At 37.9% G+C, this 16,580-nt stretch overlaps 2 protein-coding genes across 3 annotated transcripts; both read left to right on the forward strand.

Annotated features, from left to right (window-relative positions):
• On the forward strand, positions 934 to 5,901 carry LOC109710127 (probable LRR receptor-like serine/threonine-protein kinase At3g47570). Of its 2 annotated transcripts, XR_002216299.1 has the most exons (4): positions 934 to 4,245; positions 4,748 to 5,099; positions 5,416 to 5,691; positions 5,791 to 5,901. XR_002216299.1 is itself a non-coding variant. In XM_020232573.1 (3 exons), the coding sequence occupies exons 1-3, from the start codon at positions 1,104 to 1,106 to the stop codon at positions 5,474 to 5,476; spliced, it is 3,555 nt and encodes a 1,184-aa protein (XP_020088162.1). In that variant the 5' UTR covers positions 934 to 1,103; the 3' UTR covers positions 5,477 to 5,779. The 2 variants fall into 2 exon arrangements, 1 of the variants encoding a protein (XP_020088162.1); XM_020232573.1 differs by lacking the exon at positions 5,791 to 5,901 and having other exon boundaries at positions 5,416 to 5,779.
• Positions 15,565 to 16,497, forward strand: LOC109710323 (receptor kinase-like protein Xa21). The gene has a single exon (XM_020232835.1). It carries the CDS (start codon positions 15,565 to 15,567, stop codon positions 16,495 to 16,497), a length of 933 nt encoding a protein of 310 aa, XP_020088424.1.

Here is a 16,580-nt window from a genome sequence, read left to right on the forward strand (position 1 = left end):
TATATATATATATATTGTCACCACCTCTTTCTTCCTTTCTATTGCAACCACCGCGACGTCATCGGAGGCGATCTCGCCGCCTCTAACGACCTCTTGGCGTTCCGACGCGCGGTGGAGAAGAAAAGCCTATGCCTTGACGTCGCCGTGTCTTAGTGGAGAAGGAGGGTCGCAGCGTAACCACAGCATGGCAAGGGTGCATGGGTGAGGGCGAGGGAGTGCGGGGCAAAGACGAGGCGGGCTGTTTTCATCTCCGCCTACGAGAGAAAAAAAAAAAAAAAAAAGAGAGGAAAAATAATAAAGGTATTTTGATTAGTTTGCTGAAAATCCGATCCGAATTTGAAAAAACGAAAAAAGTGGTCCACTTTTGCAAAAGCACAAAACTAATAAATTTTTTATGCAAATTGGCCTTCTTTTCATTTGGCGATATTTTAACCAACATTTTTAAATATCACGCTGAACTATCTTAGGACAATTTTAAGTATCGTTAAATATAATAAAAAAAACATCCTCAAATGGTAAGTTTTTTGCAGTGCAATCTTAACAATCCACTTTGTTTATTATTATTATTTTTTTTTGTAGTGCACGAATATTCAGCTACAAATAAAAGTAGGTGCTTTTAGCTTACTCACTTAATTAAAATATAAAATAACTAGATTTTGAATTTTATTTTTTTTGTAGTGCATAAATATACAGCTACAAATAAAACTAAGTGGCTCTTAGTTGCTGAATCCACTGGAACCGTCTGTTCTTAGCGCAAGTGGCTCTTAGTTTATTTTTAAATAAATAAACAAAACAAATAGCATGCTACCTTTTTCTCTCTTAAAAAAAAAAAAAAGAAAAAAAAAAAGAGCTTATCCACTTAATTAAAGTAGGTGCTTCGACATTTTAAATTTTAGTGACATTTTGGAGAAGTATTGCTGTTCTCACACGGTGTACTACTTCCTTACGGCAACTACAGACTTTTCGACTAAGCATGGAAATTAGTTTATCATCAATCTAGTTACCAAGATTGAATACGAACGAAGAGCTACTGCAGGATTGCTATAGCTTTAGCTTTTTCTGGTCTTTTTGAGAAAAAGCTTTTTCTTGTCTTAGTTCGTAGAATGGAAGGCTTTTTCCATGCATTATTTTTTCTCATCATTCTGCTACATGTGATCTCCATCGCCCGGTGCACTGCCGCCGCTGCCGCCGGGATCAAAGAAGCTGCATCCGACCGCGCCGCCCTCCTCTCCCTCAAGTCCCTCGTCGAGGACGATCCGTTCGGAGCGCTCTCCTCGTGGAACAACGGCTCTCTTCACTACTGCAGGTGGCGCGGTGTCTCCTGTGGCCGCCGCCATCCCAACCGGGTCACGGCCCTCGACCTCACGTCTCTCCGCCTAGCCGGTCTCATATCGCCCTCCGTAGCCAACCTCACATTCATCCAGAGGATCGACCTGTCCGACAACATGCTAGACGGGAGCATCCCAGAGGAGCTAGGAAGCCTACGCCGGCGGCTGCGATATCTCAACCTGAGTGTGAATTCTCTTCGCGGAACGATCCCGTCTTCGCTCGGCAATTGCTCAAATCTTCAACTACTCAACTTGACAGATAATAAGCTCAATGGTGAGATCCCGCCGACCCTATCGCGTCTTTCCGGTCTTAGAAAGCTTATCCTGCGTTGGAACATGTTACAAGGAGCAATCCCTTCCAATCTAACACTGTGTCAAGAGCTTCAGGTTATTGATCTAAGTCATAACATTCTCACGGAAGAAATTCCACCAGAGCTTGGCTATCTCCAAAAGCTAAGAGGGTTAGCACTCAGCTACAATAATCTTACAGGAGCCATCCCTGCTACTTTGGGCAATCTTGCTCAGCTTCAATACCTTTATCTACAATTCAATAGCTTTATTGGACCCATCCCAGATTCAATTGGCAACCTCTCCTCCCTACAATTTCTTCTTTTAGATGATAATAGCCTGTCAGGACCCATGCCTCCATCCTTTGGTAGCCTTCTCTCCTTGAAGATACTTGAAATCGAATTCGCTGGTCTCACAGGAACCATTCCGCCCACTCTCACAAATCTCTCCGCTCTGAACGAGCTTGCACTACGAGGAAACAACCTTCATGGTGAAATTCCTCACTTTGCGAAACTTCCATTCCTCTCTATCTTGGACTGTGCTGTTAATTATCTCTCAGGGACGATCCCAATCTCGCTCGGACGACTTTCATCTCTCCAATATCTCAATCTCGGGATGAACAACTTAACAGGGGAAATACCGTCATCCCTTTACAATCTATCATCCCTGACGGCCTTAGTACTCCCTCATAACCAACTCAAGGGAACTCTACCCTACGATATCGGAAATGCACTTCCGAACCTTCAATTGCTTCTTATGTATGAGAATCAGCTCGGGGGGCGAATTCCGGCATCCTTGTCCAATGCTTCTGAGCTCAACAACATTGAGCTATCGGTCTATGCATTCCACGGCACGATACCGCCGAGCCTTGGAGCCTTGCAGAGTCTCTCGTGGCTCGAATTGTTCAGTAATCTACTCGAAGCCAAAAAGCCTAGTGATTGGAGCTTCGTTACAGCATTGAACAACTGCACCAGTCTCCAAGTCTTGGATCTAGGAGACAATCTACTTCAAGGCATGATGCTCAAATCAATAGTCAATCTTTCCACTAGTCTTAATATTTTGGCACTAGAAGACAACCAACTATCAGGAATTATACCTGCTGAGATTGAGAAGCTCATCAATCTAACTGTCCTTGACGTGAGTGGTAACAACCTTCGAGGCACCGTTCCCGTAGAAATCGGTCATCTTAGGCAACTACAGCTTTTAGATCTGTCAAATAACATGCTTTCGGGCGAAATTCCTCCCACTTTGGGCAACCTAACACGAATGGACAAACTCTATCTCGACAGCAACGAATTTGAAGGAGCCATTCCGCCGACATTAAGCAACATGTTAATGCTAGAGTTGTTAAATCTATCAAATAATAGGCTAAGCGGTAGCATTCCGAAAGAAGTTTTGAGCCTTTCGTCGCTCGCGAGCTTCCTTGACTTGTCACATAATTTACTAAACGATTCATTACCATTAGAAGTGGGCAACTTGATAAATATCAGGGAGCTTGATCTCTCAAATAATAGGCTCTCTGGTGAGATTCCAGACACCATTGGCAAATGCGCAATCTTGGAAATCCTTCATCTAGCGAATAACTTATTTCAAGGGTCCATTCCTTCTTCCTTGAGCAATTTAAGAGGGCTCAAGGAGCTTGATGTCTCAAAAAACTTCTACTCGGGCCAAATACCCGCATTCCTTGATGAGCTCCCAGATCTACGAAACTTGAATCTCTCCTTCAACAGTTTTGAGGGTCGAGTGCTGATGAAAGGGGTTTTTACGAATGTGAGCGAAGTCTCGCTTATCGGAAACCCTAAACTCTGTGGCGGAATTCCAGAATTACACTTGCCGAAATGCACTTCAGATGCCTTTGCAGCAAAACGTCACTCTGATTATAAACTCAAGGTAATACTCATTCCCATAGGTGGAGCAATTTTGTGTTTGATTATAATCATGTGCTTGCGTGGGATACATCACTTGATAAAAAACTCCCGGAGAAAGCCGATGTCAAGGTCTTCCTTAAGAAACCGACACACGAAAGTATCTTACAATGAGCTCTTCAAGGCTACACATGGGTTCTCCTCAGATAATCTGATCGGCATGGGCAGTTTTGGGTCGGTTTATAAAGCCGCCATGAACTATGAAAATGCCGACATTGTTGCGGTGAAAGTGTTTAACCTTCAACAGCATGGGGCTTTCAGGAGTTTTATGTCTGAATGTGAGGCCTTGAGAAGCATTCGACATCGAAATATTGTCAAAATTCTTACATCATGCTCTAGTTTGGATCACCACGGTAACGATTTCAAGGCCTTGGTTTTTGAGTACATGCCTAATGGGAGCTTAGAAGAGTGGCTACATCCAAATGCACGCGGGAATAGGCCATTCAGAAGCCTAAGCCTAATCCAGAGGTTGAACATAGCCATCGACGTAGCCTCGGCATTAGAGTATCTTCATCACCGAGGGTCTGTGCCGATTGTTCACTGTGATCTTAAGCTGAGTAACATCCTTCTAGACAACGAAATGACAGCGCACGTGAGCGATTTTGGGTTAGCAAAGTTTCTGCGGCAACCGCCTGATGAATCATCTCGGTGTTCATCTACCGGCACTGTGGGGATCAAAGGATCTATTGGTTATGTTCCTCCAGGTGTGAAATATGCAATGGAATGCTAACTTTTTTCTTGCTTTACACCATTTCAGAAAAAAAATATAACACATTTTTATTTGATTCCTAACTACATCCAATATTTTTTGCTGCTCACTATCTTTTGAAGCAAAAACAAGTGAATAGCATAAGTTTAATAAATAATATGATAAATTGAGTGTATTAATTAGTAGAAAAGGGGAAAAAAATATTGTAGGAAACAAAAAGGATACTACATTTTAGCCACGAAAACTGACATACTAGAGTTAGAATTAACAGCTCGATGCTTACTACTAAAAACTAATTACTTATGATCACTAAACACGCAAGAGCTGGAACTTTATTTCTACATATCTGATGCTATTTTAGAGTCAATTTATAAACTAAAAGATCAAACTTAGTTTTTGTAACTATGGCTTGGAAACAATAGGAACCAAATCCAAACCCAAATGAATTCACCTGACAATCTTGTATTATCTGTTTCCAACTAACTAATGTTGTGCAGAGTATGGAATGGGCTGTAAACCGTCTAGGCTCGATGTGTACAGCTATGGAATTCTTCTGCTGGAGATGTTCACTGGAATGAGCCCCGTCGACGACAAGTTCAAAGACGGACTGAGCCTTCGTGGATATGTTCGTGCTGCTGCTGCTGCTTCTCCTGAACATGTCATGGACATCGTAGACAGAAACCTGCACTCAGCTGATAATGATATAGCTTATCGAGAAGAGCGTGTGCGAGATTGCGTAGTTTCGGTGTTCGACTGCGGTCTCTCGTGCTCGAACGAATCGCCATACGAACGATGCGACATGACAAAAGTCTTAAAGGAGCTGAGTGCAGCAAGAGAGAGGTTTCTTAGGTAAAAGAAGTTTTGCTCCCTATGCTATGGTTCTCACTAGAGGCAAATGAATGCTGGTTTGATCATCCTCTGCTTTTCCTTATTTTACATTTAAAAAATAACTTTGTGTCATGCAAATGCCTAGTCCTTATGGTTTTGATCACTCCTTTCTAAAATGAATACAACCAAAAGGAGACAAGCACTTCAAAATTTGCATCTGTATACATTAATAGCTTCAAATTCCTAATTTCTGGCTCAAGTTTATAACTGACGCCTAATGAAAACACTTTTAAACAGAAAGCTCCAACCCCCTTTTTTTTTTTTTTTGAGGAAACAGGGGTATACCCTATTTAGACAGGAATGGAAAGGGTTACAAAAAGTCGAAGATAAAAGGCTAGCTACAGCCCGGATCAACAAAAGGGTCGAAACACTGACCGAAACACAAACACGATCAGCACCTACACCCAGACTTTACAAGACAGAAGAAAGTTGCTGGTGACCTCAAGTAATAATAGCGTTTCCAATTACCAATCATTCCCTCATCCTCTTAGCTCTGATGTCCACAGATTTACCAAGTTATGAACTCTACTTGCCGTATCATCCGTTCGCGTAGGTCGGTCTTCAAATATGCGCCTGTTTCACTCTTTCCATATTTCCCAACATGCTGCAGTAAAATAAAGATCAAACCATTTCTTTTGCCTCCCTCCGACAGAACTCCTTGGATGATCCCATCGATCAGGTAAATCACCTGGGTGTGTATTTATCGAGAGTTGGGCTGCCGGAGTTGTTTGTAGGAGCTGAGCCCACACCGTCATCGCAGGATGTGTTCAAGGTTTTCACCATTCGTAGAGCATAGAGCGCAAATCGGCGGACCGTGCCAGCCCTTTTTAGTTAAGGTATCATCTGTCAATACTCTATTTCTCGCCGCAAGCCACATGAAGATTTTAACTCGCAGGGGGATCTTGATCTTCCAAATAAAAGAAATTCTGCAAGCATCTAGGCCATCAAAGCTAAGAAAAAAAATTCTGAAAGCATCTATGCCATCAAAGCTAAGAAAATAAAAGAAATTCTGAAAGCTCCAACCCTATTTAGAATGGTATATATACAAATTTTGGATTTTTTTTTTCCCCCTTTTTAATTATAGATAGCGTAGGGTGTATATACCTGCTACTATCCTTCTAAGACAACACAGTTCTTTATCCTATTAAGTTGTTTCTTTCCAATGGTGATAGGACATTTGGATCAACAATCTGCACTGATAAATATGATTTTGGGCATTGTAAGTGAACCAAATTTTCTGATTTTTAAAGATTATTTTATGGTTCACAACATTCTGAAAATGAATTATGGGATTCATCAATTTAAGATCAAAGGTATGCACCTTGATCTATATAGTTTAAATTATTTTCAAACAAAAATTCAAGCAATGTAGACTCAAGTTGTCGATTTTGAGATGCTTCAATCAGTACATGATGTCAGGAAATAATTGAATTTTAGTTCCCAGAGAGAGTTTACTTTGAACGAAATCCCAATTCAATAAACTGAAATAACCCCAACAAAATAAATAAAGTTTAGAAGGTGTCTATTGAAAAGGAACAATGAAATTGAGGGTCCTATTTTACATGGCCTGTAGTTGCGGTGACTCCATGCATGTTTACCTAAAATTAGCACAAAATAGAGATCTTAAGAGACCAAACATTACATCCAGATGGACTGCAAATTAAGTAAACAGTAAACGCTTCAAGGAAAATTTTATTATGACCAGCAAAACTTTTTCATGCAAATTTTTTCTTTTCCTTTTTCAACATTAATCGAAACATAATTTACTTGTACCATTTTCTTTTTTTCTTTTTAGCTCAAGTGAGAAGTTTACATGTGTACCCGAGATATATATATATATATATAGCTCCCAACCTGTAATAAGAGATTAAAGAAAGGATTATGTTAGAGAGGGAACCGGCAGCCCACCAAAGCTCCCTCACTGACGGCCACGGGAAGCGGCCCGACGACACATTTTCCGGCTATGGTGATGACGGCCCCTTCAATGGTGGCGGGGGTGGCGGCGGAGGGGGGAGGTGCGCTCAATTCATCAGCTCGGGGACAGAGATCGCTAAATATAGAGAAAAGAAGAGTTCAAAAAAGAAAAAAAACAAATTGAGAGAGGGAGAGATCTCTAAATATAGAGTAAAGAAGAGTTAAAAAAAAAAGAAAAAAAGAAAAAAAACAAATTGAGAGAGGGAGGAGGTAGAGGGCAAATGCGTAGGAAGGCGAAGCATCACAGCAGGTGGGGTGAGTGGACAGAAATGCAAATTGTCACGGCAGGGAGGTAGAGGGCAAATGGGTAGGAAGGCGAAGCATCACAGCAGCAGGTGGGTGAGTGGACAGAAATGCAAATTGTCACGGCAGGTGCTGAGCGGGCAGGTATGCAAAGCGTCAAAGCAGGTGTGCCAGCGGAAAAATTCTACAATGCAACGGGTATATTAATGACGTGGTGATGTATAACAAATCAATTAAATATTTTCTTTTAGAGATATATATTCTATCATAATTATAAAAAAATATTTTTATTGTACTTTTATTTGAAAAGAAGGAATGCGATTGACTTGCTATTAATGATGTGGTGCAAGTATGATAGTGTAGAATTCCTCGTGCGAGCGGGCAGCTATGCGAAGCGTGACGCATGCCACGTTAGATTAGTAAATCAGTTTTTATATATTACTAGTGTAGTTACCCGCGCGATGCAACGGGTAGACACTATCGAAACAATCATTATTTCTATAAACTAATTAATATTAGTTTAAATGGCCGGCAAAAATTGGTAAAAAACTATTAAAGATGACATTTTCATACTTATTAACTCAATAATCTATATAATCAAACTCAATAGTTTAGTAAAAAAAAAAGATTATAAGAAAAGCCAAATACAAAATTTACAATTTGATTACACATAACAACTCAAATAAAAAAAATTGTTACAAGTTCAAGCGAGTGTTAATTAAAAATTAAATAAAATTGAGGGCCTATTTCAAATGGCTATAGAGGATCTCTCGGTAAATATTTTTACCAATTCTTTTTTAATATTTAAAAAAAAGCCAAGCAAAGCCAAACCTGCACATCTCCGGACCCAATTGTTGCCCTTATGCCTGGCGAAATCTTGATGAGTGAATGAGCCCTAAAACCCCACAGAAGTGAACACCTCATGAGCATCTACTACAAACCAATTTGAATTATAACAGAGATGTGTAACTTGAGTTACCTCTAACATGTATGTAACATTCTCAAATCCTAGAAATATATATATAAATAATTAAACACAACAACACCTGAGCAGAAGCAAATACCCTATAACATAAGACCATGAATAATAAGTTGTGATTTTTCAAAACCAACCTCTATGAGGGTGATTAGGAAACCCAGCGGGAGTAGAAACTGCAACAAAACAAATTGTAATTCAAGCGAAAAAAAAAAACCTGACTTAAAAAGAAAAAAAACAGTTGAGAAAAATCAAGCAAAATTTGAAAGAATTTAATGATAAAAATTCTAAATTTTTTATCCAAATCGGAAAAAAAAAAAAGGTTTTCACATCTTTCTAGAAACCAAAATATCTTCAAACTTATCCAGGAGAAGGAAAGGATCCAAGCTTCTCAGCTCAGGCCTGCAAATCACATAAACCCCATCAAATTAACACCCAAAATAGAAAAACCAAAAGGTACATATATAAAAAAAAAGAATGAATTCATGAAAATGACTTTTTTTTCTTTCACAAGAAGTAATTGATTCATCTGAAAGTTCGATCTCAGTCAGTCAATGAATTACAAACTTTTATGTGAATTATCTTCCAATGCTTCTCCTCACGGTGGCGTCTTGTCCATAAAAAAAAAAAATAGCAAAATAATAAAAGAATGAAATGGTGACTATGAAAAGACAAAAACGTATTCAAAGAGTAATAAATTATGATTATAATTACCATTAATTGATGAACGTTAATGTAGATTACCATTAATTCATGAAACGTTAACGGATATACCGGAGAGGAGAGGGGAGGGGAAGGGTGGGCGAGATGAAGAGATGCCTAATACGGTGAGAATTAAAGGAGAGAGAATTAATACGTTATTGGGGATTAATAGAATAGGTATAGATATAGATTATCTATCTATTAATCTAAGAATAAAGGGTTTCTTGCCACGTGGCAAGAAACATTGTGGATTCGTTATGTTTAATAGATATTATATTACTAGTGTAGTGAACTGTGCGATGCGACGAATAGATAATTAGAGAAATAATAAAAAAACAGTGACAAAAAGAAGATGAGACAATGATGGAAGAAGCGACGATAAGGAATGAAATTCATCTTGTAAACGATAGCCGAAGGAAGTGGAAGAAGAACAATTCGGCCCAATGCAGAATTGCGATCCGGTTTGGTTCAAGCAAAAAAAAAAAGAAAAACATAATTTGATTCAAGTAAAGAAAGAGAAGAATATGTGGATGACTTGAGTCGGTTCAGGGGAGCCCGCTCTGAATAATGAATGATTTGGTTTAAGTAAATAAAAAGAAAAATTCGGTTTGGTTCAAACAAAGAAAGAGATAAATATATAGAGAATTTGAGCCGGTTTGGGGTGGAGCCCACACCCAACAATGAAGTGAATATTGCAATGTGGCAAATTTAGGAAGAATAATACATAGAAGTAGATAGATATAGATATAGATAGAGAGAATTGCATTGGAATACTATTAATAGTATCTGTGCTCTTTTGCTATCGAGTTTTTAACACTTATAAATGAAAAATTATAGGGTTAGGATGATGGTGGTCTCCCAGGATTTACTTGTGGTCTCCCTAAAGTTGAGATAGTGGTTGGTTAAATAGTATGATCTAAAAGATATAATTGATAAAATTGTAGATTTAACGATTAAAAAATTAATAGCAAAAAAAGCCAAATACTATTAATAATATTCCAGCTCCACTCTAGATATAGATTACTAGTATAGAACCCGTACTTCACTGCAGATAAATAAATTATGGTTAGTTGATAGTAGTTTTTTGGAAGTGTTTTAATAAATCAAAAGATGTTATTAAATAGACACTTTTTTAAAAAATATAAGCAAAACTAATGTAAAGACTAACAAACTTTTAGATGAAATAATTACATATAAGGGATAATTGCATATATACCTCTCAAAACTTTGCAAATATCTTATTTACCCCTATTTTTTATTTCTTTCCAATATACCCTCTATATGTTTCTCCGTTATTTCAAAATATCCATGCAGTTACCACCCGTTAAGTTAACTTGGGTTAAACGTGAGTTAAATATCTACCACAGTTAAAAAAAATTAAAATGCCACTTTTGTTCTTAAATTAAGGACAAATAAGAAAGGTTCGTGATAGTAGAAGGGTATATTTGAAAAGACCAAAAAGTAAAATACTTTTTGTGCCCCTAATTTAAGAACAAATAAGAAAAGTCACTGATGGTAGAAGGGTATATTTGAAAGGGCAAAATAGTAAAAAAAAATCAAAATACCTTTTTTGCTGTGATGCTCAAAGGGTATATTTGAAAGGGCAAAAAGTCAAAATAGTTTTTTTGCCCCTAGCCTAAGGCAAATAAGAAAAGTCGGTAATAATGGAAAGATAAATTCGAAAAGATAAAATAATAATTTTACAGAGATACCGGTTATTTATAACAACTTACTAACAGAACTTAAAACGTTAAAAACATATTTTCTTCATTAGCCTTCTATAGAGGTATATAAGAAAGTTTTAAACTTTTCAGTGCTATGTTAGCAATTGCCCCAAAAAATTATACGGTTTATTGAAATACCTAGCTAGCAGCGCCAATTTCTAATAGGAAAAAAAAAAGTACAAACACTTTCTAAACTTTAGAGCATTTGGCAAATAGATTCCTCAGTTTTCAATTTTGACAGCTAGACACCTTAAGCATTCTAAAATAATTCAATATATAACTCCCTCCCTATATATGAAAATGTCCGTATGTCAACAAATTTCTTGCATATGATCTTGTGAAGCTTCAAAATATATTAAAATCTGCCTTTTTTTATTCTAAAACTTGAGTAAAGCAATTAATTAAAATGAAAGATAGATTTAGTTTGTATATTCTTCAATCCTTATATTGTAGTTTTATCACCAAAAGAGAAGAAATAGGTTTTTCTTTTGTGTTTTTTAAACCTTGCAAGAATCACATCTCTAAAATATGCTATCAAAATGGCTTTTTAATTAGTATTTTTTTTCTTCAGAAAATTGACCAATTAAACTATTTGATTATTTTATAAGATCTAGTTGCTAAATTAAAAATTAGAAGATCATTTGACAATAGTTTATAGTTTAGGAGTTTTTGTGTATTTATCCCTTTCAATTTTAATATGTCTATACGTAAAAATGTACGGCGATACCGTCGTATAGGCCATTTTGAAACTTGTTCCCTCCATCTACAATCTATAATTTATAATCTATAATCTATAATCTATCTATAATCTATAATCTATAACTATATATTATTTCTCAATAACTGCACACGTGTCGCGAGAAGGCCGAGGCTCGGGTGAGGGCACGGGGCGTGGGCTGCGGTGGGTGATGGCGCGGGTGTGGTGCGGGCACGGTGCGGGCCCCGGCTCGGGGGCGGGCTCCGGCGCTGGCGCCACGGGGCGAGGGCTTCGGCCGCTTGGTGCTGGCCTGGCGGGCGCGCGCAAGCCGGCGCGGGGGTGGGTTCGGCGCTTGGCGCCGTGGGCGAGGGGGGCGCGTGAGGGGCCGGGGCGCTGCGCGGGGGTCGTGGCGCGGCGTCCGAGCGGTGTCTCTCGCGGAGCCGAAAAAAAATCGCGGCTCTTGGTGTGGTGGGTTGCACGGGTCCACAGGCCAAGTGGCCTTGTGGACGCTAATGAGAAGAGGTCACGGTGGACCTCCTCTCATTCTCCTCTCTCTCTCTCTCACTCTCTCTCTATATATATATAATTTTATTATATAATAATATATATATATAATAAATTTATTTATAAATATTATATATTTATGTATTAATATAGTATTATATATATATATATATTTATTTATAAAATATAATTTATTTATATATAGTATTTATTTTATATAGATATATTATTATATAATAATTTATTATATATTTACTATTTATTTTTATAAATGTAAATATATAAATAAATGTTAAATATTTTAGACTATTGTATTAGATATATTTATTTCATTAATACTTGCAAAAATTTTTTCACTAACTGCTTGGGGGGACTACGATGCTTATAAAAATTATTTCTTATTAATAGGAAAGTATACTGTATTTTATTTAAAATTATTTCGTAATTTGTCCGTAATATTTCATAATTATTCTAAAATTAATTTTTATAACTAATTTTCAAAATTAAATTTTAAAATAACTAACCGCAGCATGATTTCTCTTCTCATTCACTAATTACTCGGGGACTACAATACCTACTAAAATTATTTCATTAACTAATGGGGGACTACTATGCCTACTAAAATTTTTTTATGTACTTATTGCACCATTTAAATTCTGAAATTAATTTTTATAATTAATTTTTAAAATTAAATTTTAAAATAACTATCCGCAGCATCGGACGGTTCCCTTAACTAGTTTTATTTTATTTGGATTGAGACAGGCCTTCACTATTGATTTTTTGAGAAGCGATATTTCTGTTCTTGTAAGGGCATCTGTGTAAATACATGCCTTTAGAAGGGCAGTGAGGAATTTCTCCTTTTAAAAAAAACTTAAAGAGGGTAATTTCAAAATACCCTATAGTTGAGGGGGTCTCCATACACTTTAACCTATAAATGAGGGCTTTTTTTTACATTTAGCCCCCTTTTAATTTGTTTTTTTCACAAATAGCCCTACGAAATTTATAATTACAAAATTGGCTCATTCCCGCAATGCAAGCACCATACCAGCGGCTATGAAAGATTAAGTTAAACACGATAAATGATTCACCGTATTTAAACACGGTAAACCATTCATCGTATTTGGACGGACTAAACAGTAGCTAACCCAGTAGTGCAAAAAAACTCAAACAACACTGCAGTACATTTTAGTTTAAACACGGTGAACCATTCACCGTGTCTAAATACAGTGAATGGTTCACCGTGTTTAACTTATGCCAGCCAGCCGTTAACGTGGCGCTTACTAGGGGTAGAAACGAGCCGAGCTCGAGCGAGCTTATGTCAGCTCAAATTCGGCTTGAAATTAATTTCGAGCCTAAATCTAGGCTCAAGCTCGGCTTATATATTAACTCGAGAATATGAAAATTTTCATGGTTCAGTAAACACGAACATTCAAAAATCGGGAACCTAATTATCTACACGCCAATCCTACTACACCCGGGGGAACCTAACTCACCCACCAACCAACTTATCATATTAGATTGCCCACTTTTACTAGTTTCCGCATCTAGATTGCCATTTTTTAAGTGTTCGTGGTTCACGAGCCATGAAAATGTTCGTGGTATCGGCCTGATATATATATATATATATATCCCAAATCCCAAATCCATAAATATTTATATTTTATAAATATTTATATTACATAAAATTAATATATATCCGAAATTAAATTAAACCCGGTAATAACAACCGGGTATTTTATTTTGGTTGTTCATGTTGGCACGTTAACTCGGGTTGAGATTTAAATGTATTGTGTGAGAGAGAAACTCTAAAAGTGACAACGTGTATTAGGATTTTGTACTATTGTAAGTTTAAGGGTTTAGGGATTAAAAAAAGAGGGGGGAGAGAGAGAGAGAGAGAGAGAGAAAGAGAGAGAGAGAGAGAGAGAGTCTGGGAGTGGGTCAGTCCGTCAGTGGGAACGAGTGTAAAGAACGTTAATAAAACATAAAACTTGATAACCTGTACAACGTAGTTTAATATTCATTACAAGATATTTTTAATTTGATAACTAATATATTACAGCTTTTAAAGTTAACCGAGCAAATCTCGAGCTCGAGCCGAGCTGAGCTTTAATCCGAGTGAGTTCGAGCCGAGCTTAATTAAAATNAGCTCGAGCGAGCCGAATATCGAGCCGAACACGAGTCGAACGCGAGCCGGCTCGCTCGTTTGCCAGCCCTAGCGCTTACGTGGCAGAAATATGACTAGTTTTAAAATTATAAATTTTATAAGGGTATTTATAAAAAAAAAATTGTGAATGGGCTAAACGCATAAAAAATCTTATAAACCATTAACCTGGCTCCAATAATAATTCGTTCTATTTCATGGACTAGTATTCTCCTCCACTCCGGTCACCTCTACTAAGTCAATCCACTAATTTCCACAAATTTCTTTATCACAATAAATTAGATGGTCGGATCCACTAATTGTCCACCAATTTTCACAAACTCCTTTATCACAATAAATTCCTTTATCACAAATTCCTTTATCACAATAAATTTGATGGTTTAGGTGCCTTTAGTTATCCACTTTGTTTATTTTTTATATTATTCGAATGTGCAGTTACAATTATATGGCACTATAAAAAAAATCTCAAAATAAAAATGCTTTTTAAACGACATTTAAAAAGTTGTTCTTCAAGCGTCCCTACAATACAGCAAATATCGACGTTTCAAAAACCGTCATTATATGAATCCTCTATTGTATCAAACTAATTTATTAGAATATAAATTTATTATTATTTTTAATTTTTTGACGCTTTAAATATTAGGGTTTCAAAAATTCTTAAAAGTCCTGTCGTTTTAAAACGTCGGAATATATTTTACCGACGCTTAACATTAGCATCGGTATATACATGACGACTCTTCATTTCGCGATATTTAACCAACGCTTTTTTTTTTGAGAGAGAGATAGATAGCACGCTACCTGCTTCGTTTATTTTATTTAGGAATAAACTTAGCTGAAAATGTGAATCAACTAATATTCGAATTTGGGTCTCGGGTACCAACTACTAAGCCCTTTGCCACTAGTTCTAGGAACGGTCAGTCAACGCTTCTAAATATCATGCTGAACTATCTTAGGACAAGTTTAAGTATCGTTTAATATAATAAAAAAAAGTCCTCAAATGGTAAGTCTCTTGCAGTGCAGTCTTAACTATTCACTTAGTTTATTTTTTTATAGTGCACGAATATACAGCTACAAATAAAAGTAGGTGCTTTTAGCTTATCCACTTAATTAAAAAATAAAATAACTAGAGTTTGATTTTTTTTTTTTTTTTTTCGTAGTGCAAGAATATACAACTGCAAATAAAAATAGGTGCTTTTGGCGTATCCACTTAATTAAAGTAGGTGCTTTGACATTTTCAATTTTAGTGACATTTTGGAGAAGTATTGCTCTACTAGGAACACAAGTATTCTCACACGGTGTGTTACTACCTTACGGCAACTACAGACTTTTTGACTAAGCATGGAAGTTACTTTGTTATCTATCCAGTTGTCAAGATTAATAAATACCAACGAAGAGCTACTGCAGGATTGCGATAGCTTTAGCTTTCTCTTGTCTTAGTCCGTAGAATGGAAGGCTTTTTCCATGCACTATTTTTTCTCATCATTCTACTACATGTGATCTCCACCGCCCGGTGCACTGCCGCCGCCGCCGCCGCCGCCGCCGCCGGGATCAAACAAGCTGCATCTGACCGCGCCGCCCTCCTCTCCTTCAAGTCCCTCGTCGACGACGCTCCGTTCGGAGCGCTCTCCTCGTGGAACAACGGCTCTCTTCACTACTGCAGGTGGCGCGGTGTCTCCTGCGGCCGCCGCCATCCCAACCGGGCCACGGCCCTAGACCTCAAGTCTCTCCGCCTAGCCGGTCTCATATCGCCCTCCGTAGCCAACCTCACATTCATCCAGACGATCGACCTGTCCGACAACATGCTAGACGGGAGCATCCCGGAGGAGCTAGGAAGCCTACGCCGGCTGCGATATCTCAACCTGAGTGTGAATTCTCTTAGCGGAACGATCCCGTCTTCGCTCGGCAATTGCTCTAATCTTCGACTACTCAACTTGAGAGGTGATAATCTCAACGGCGAGATCCCGCCAACTCTATCACGTCTTTCCGATCTTCAAGTGCTTCTCCTGAATCAAAACATGTTACAAGGGACAATCCCAGATTCACTTGGGAATCTTTCTTCTCTACTCATTCTTTCTTTAGACGATAACAGCCTGTCAGGAGCCATGCCTCCATCCTTCGGTAGCCTTCTCTCCTTAGAGAGACTTGAAATCCTATTCACTAATCTCACGGGAACCATTCCGCCCACTCTCACAAATCTCTCCGCTATGAACACACTTGCGCTACGAAGAAACAACCTTCACGGTGAAATTCCTCACTTTACAAAGCTTCCATTCCTCTCTTACCTGGACTGCGGTTATAATCATCTCTCTGGGACGATCCCAATCTCGCTTGGACGACTTTCATCTCTCGAATATCTCCTTCTCGGGATGAACAACTGAACAGGGGAAATACCGTCATCCCTTTACAATCTATCATCCTTGAACACCTTAGAACTCTTTTATAATCACTTGAGGGAACTCTA

Source organism: Ananas comosus, linkage group 5 (genome assembly GCF_001540865.1).
Source record: "Ananas comosus cultivar F153 linkage group 5, ASM154086v1, whole genome shotgun sequence".
Lineage (NCBI taxonomy): Eukaryota > Viridiplantae > Streptophyta > Magnoliopsida > Poales > Bromeliaceae > Ananas > Ananas comosus.

Bases quoted from the DNA above. Each gene is read 5' to 3' on its own strand.
- LOC109710127 (XM_020232573.1), top strand. From the start codon at position 1,104: ATGGAAGGCTTTTTCCATGCATTATTTTTTCTCATCATTCTGCTACAT. The intron at 4,246-4,747 runs GTGTGAAATATG...AATGTTGTGCAG, and splicing joins TATTGGTTATGTTCCTCCAG to AGTATGGAATGGGCTGTAAA. The intron at 5,100-5,415 runs GTAAAAGAAGTT...TTGAGGAAACAG, and splicing joins GCAAGAGAGAGGTTTCTTAG to GGGTATACCCTATTTAGACA.
- LOC109710323 (XM_020232835.1), top strand. From the start codon at position 15,565: ATGGAAGGCTTTTTCCATGCACTATTTTTTCTCATCATTCTACTACAT.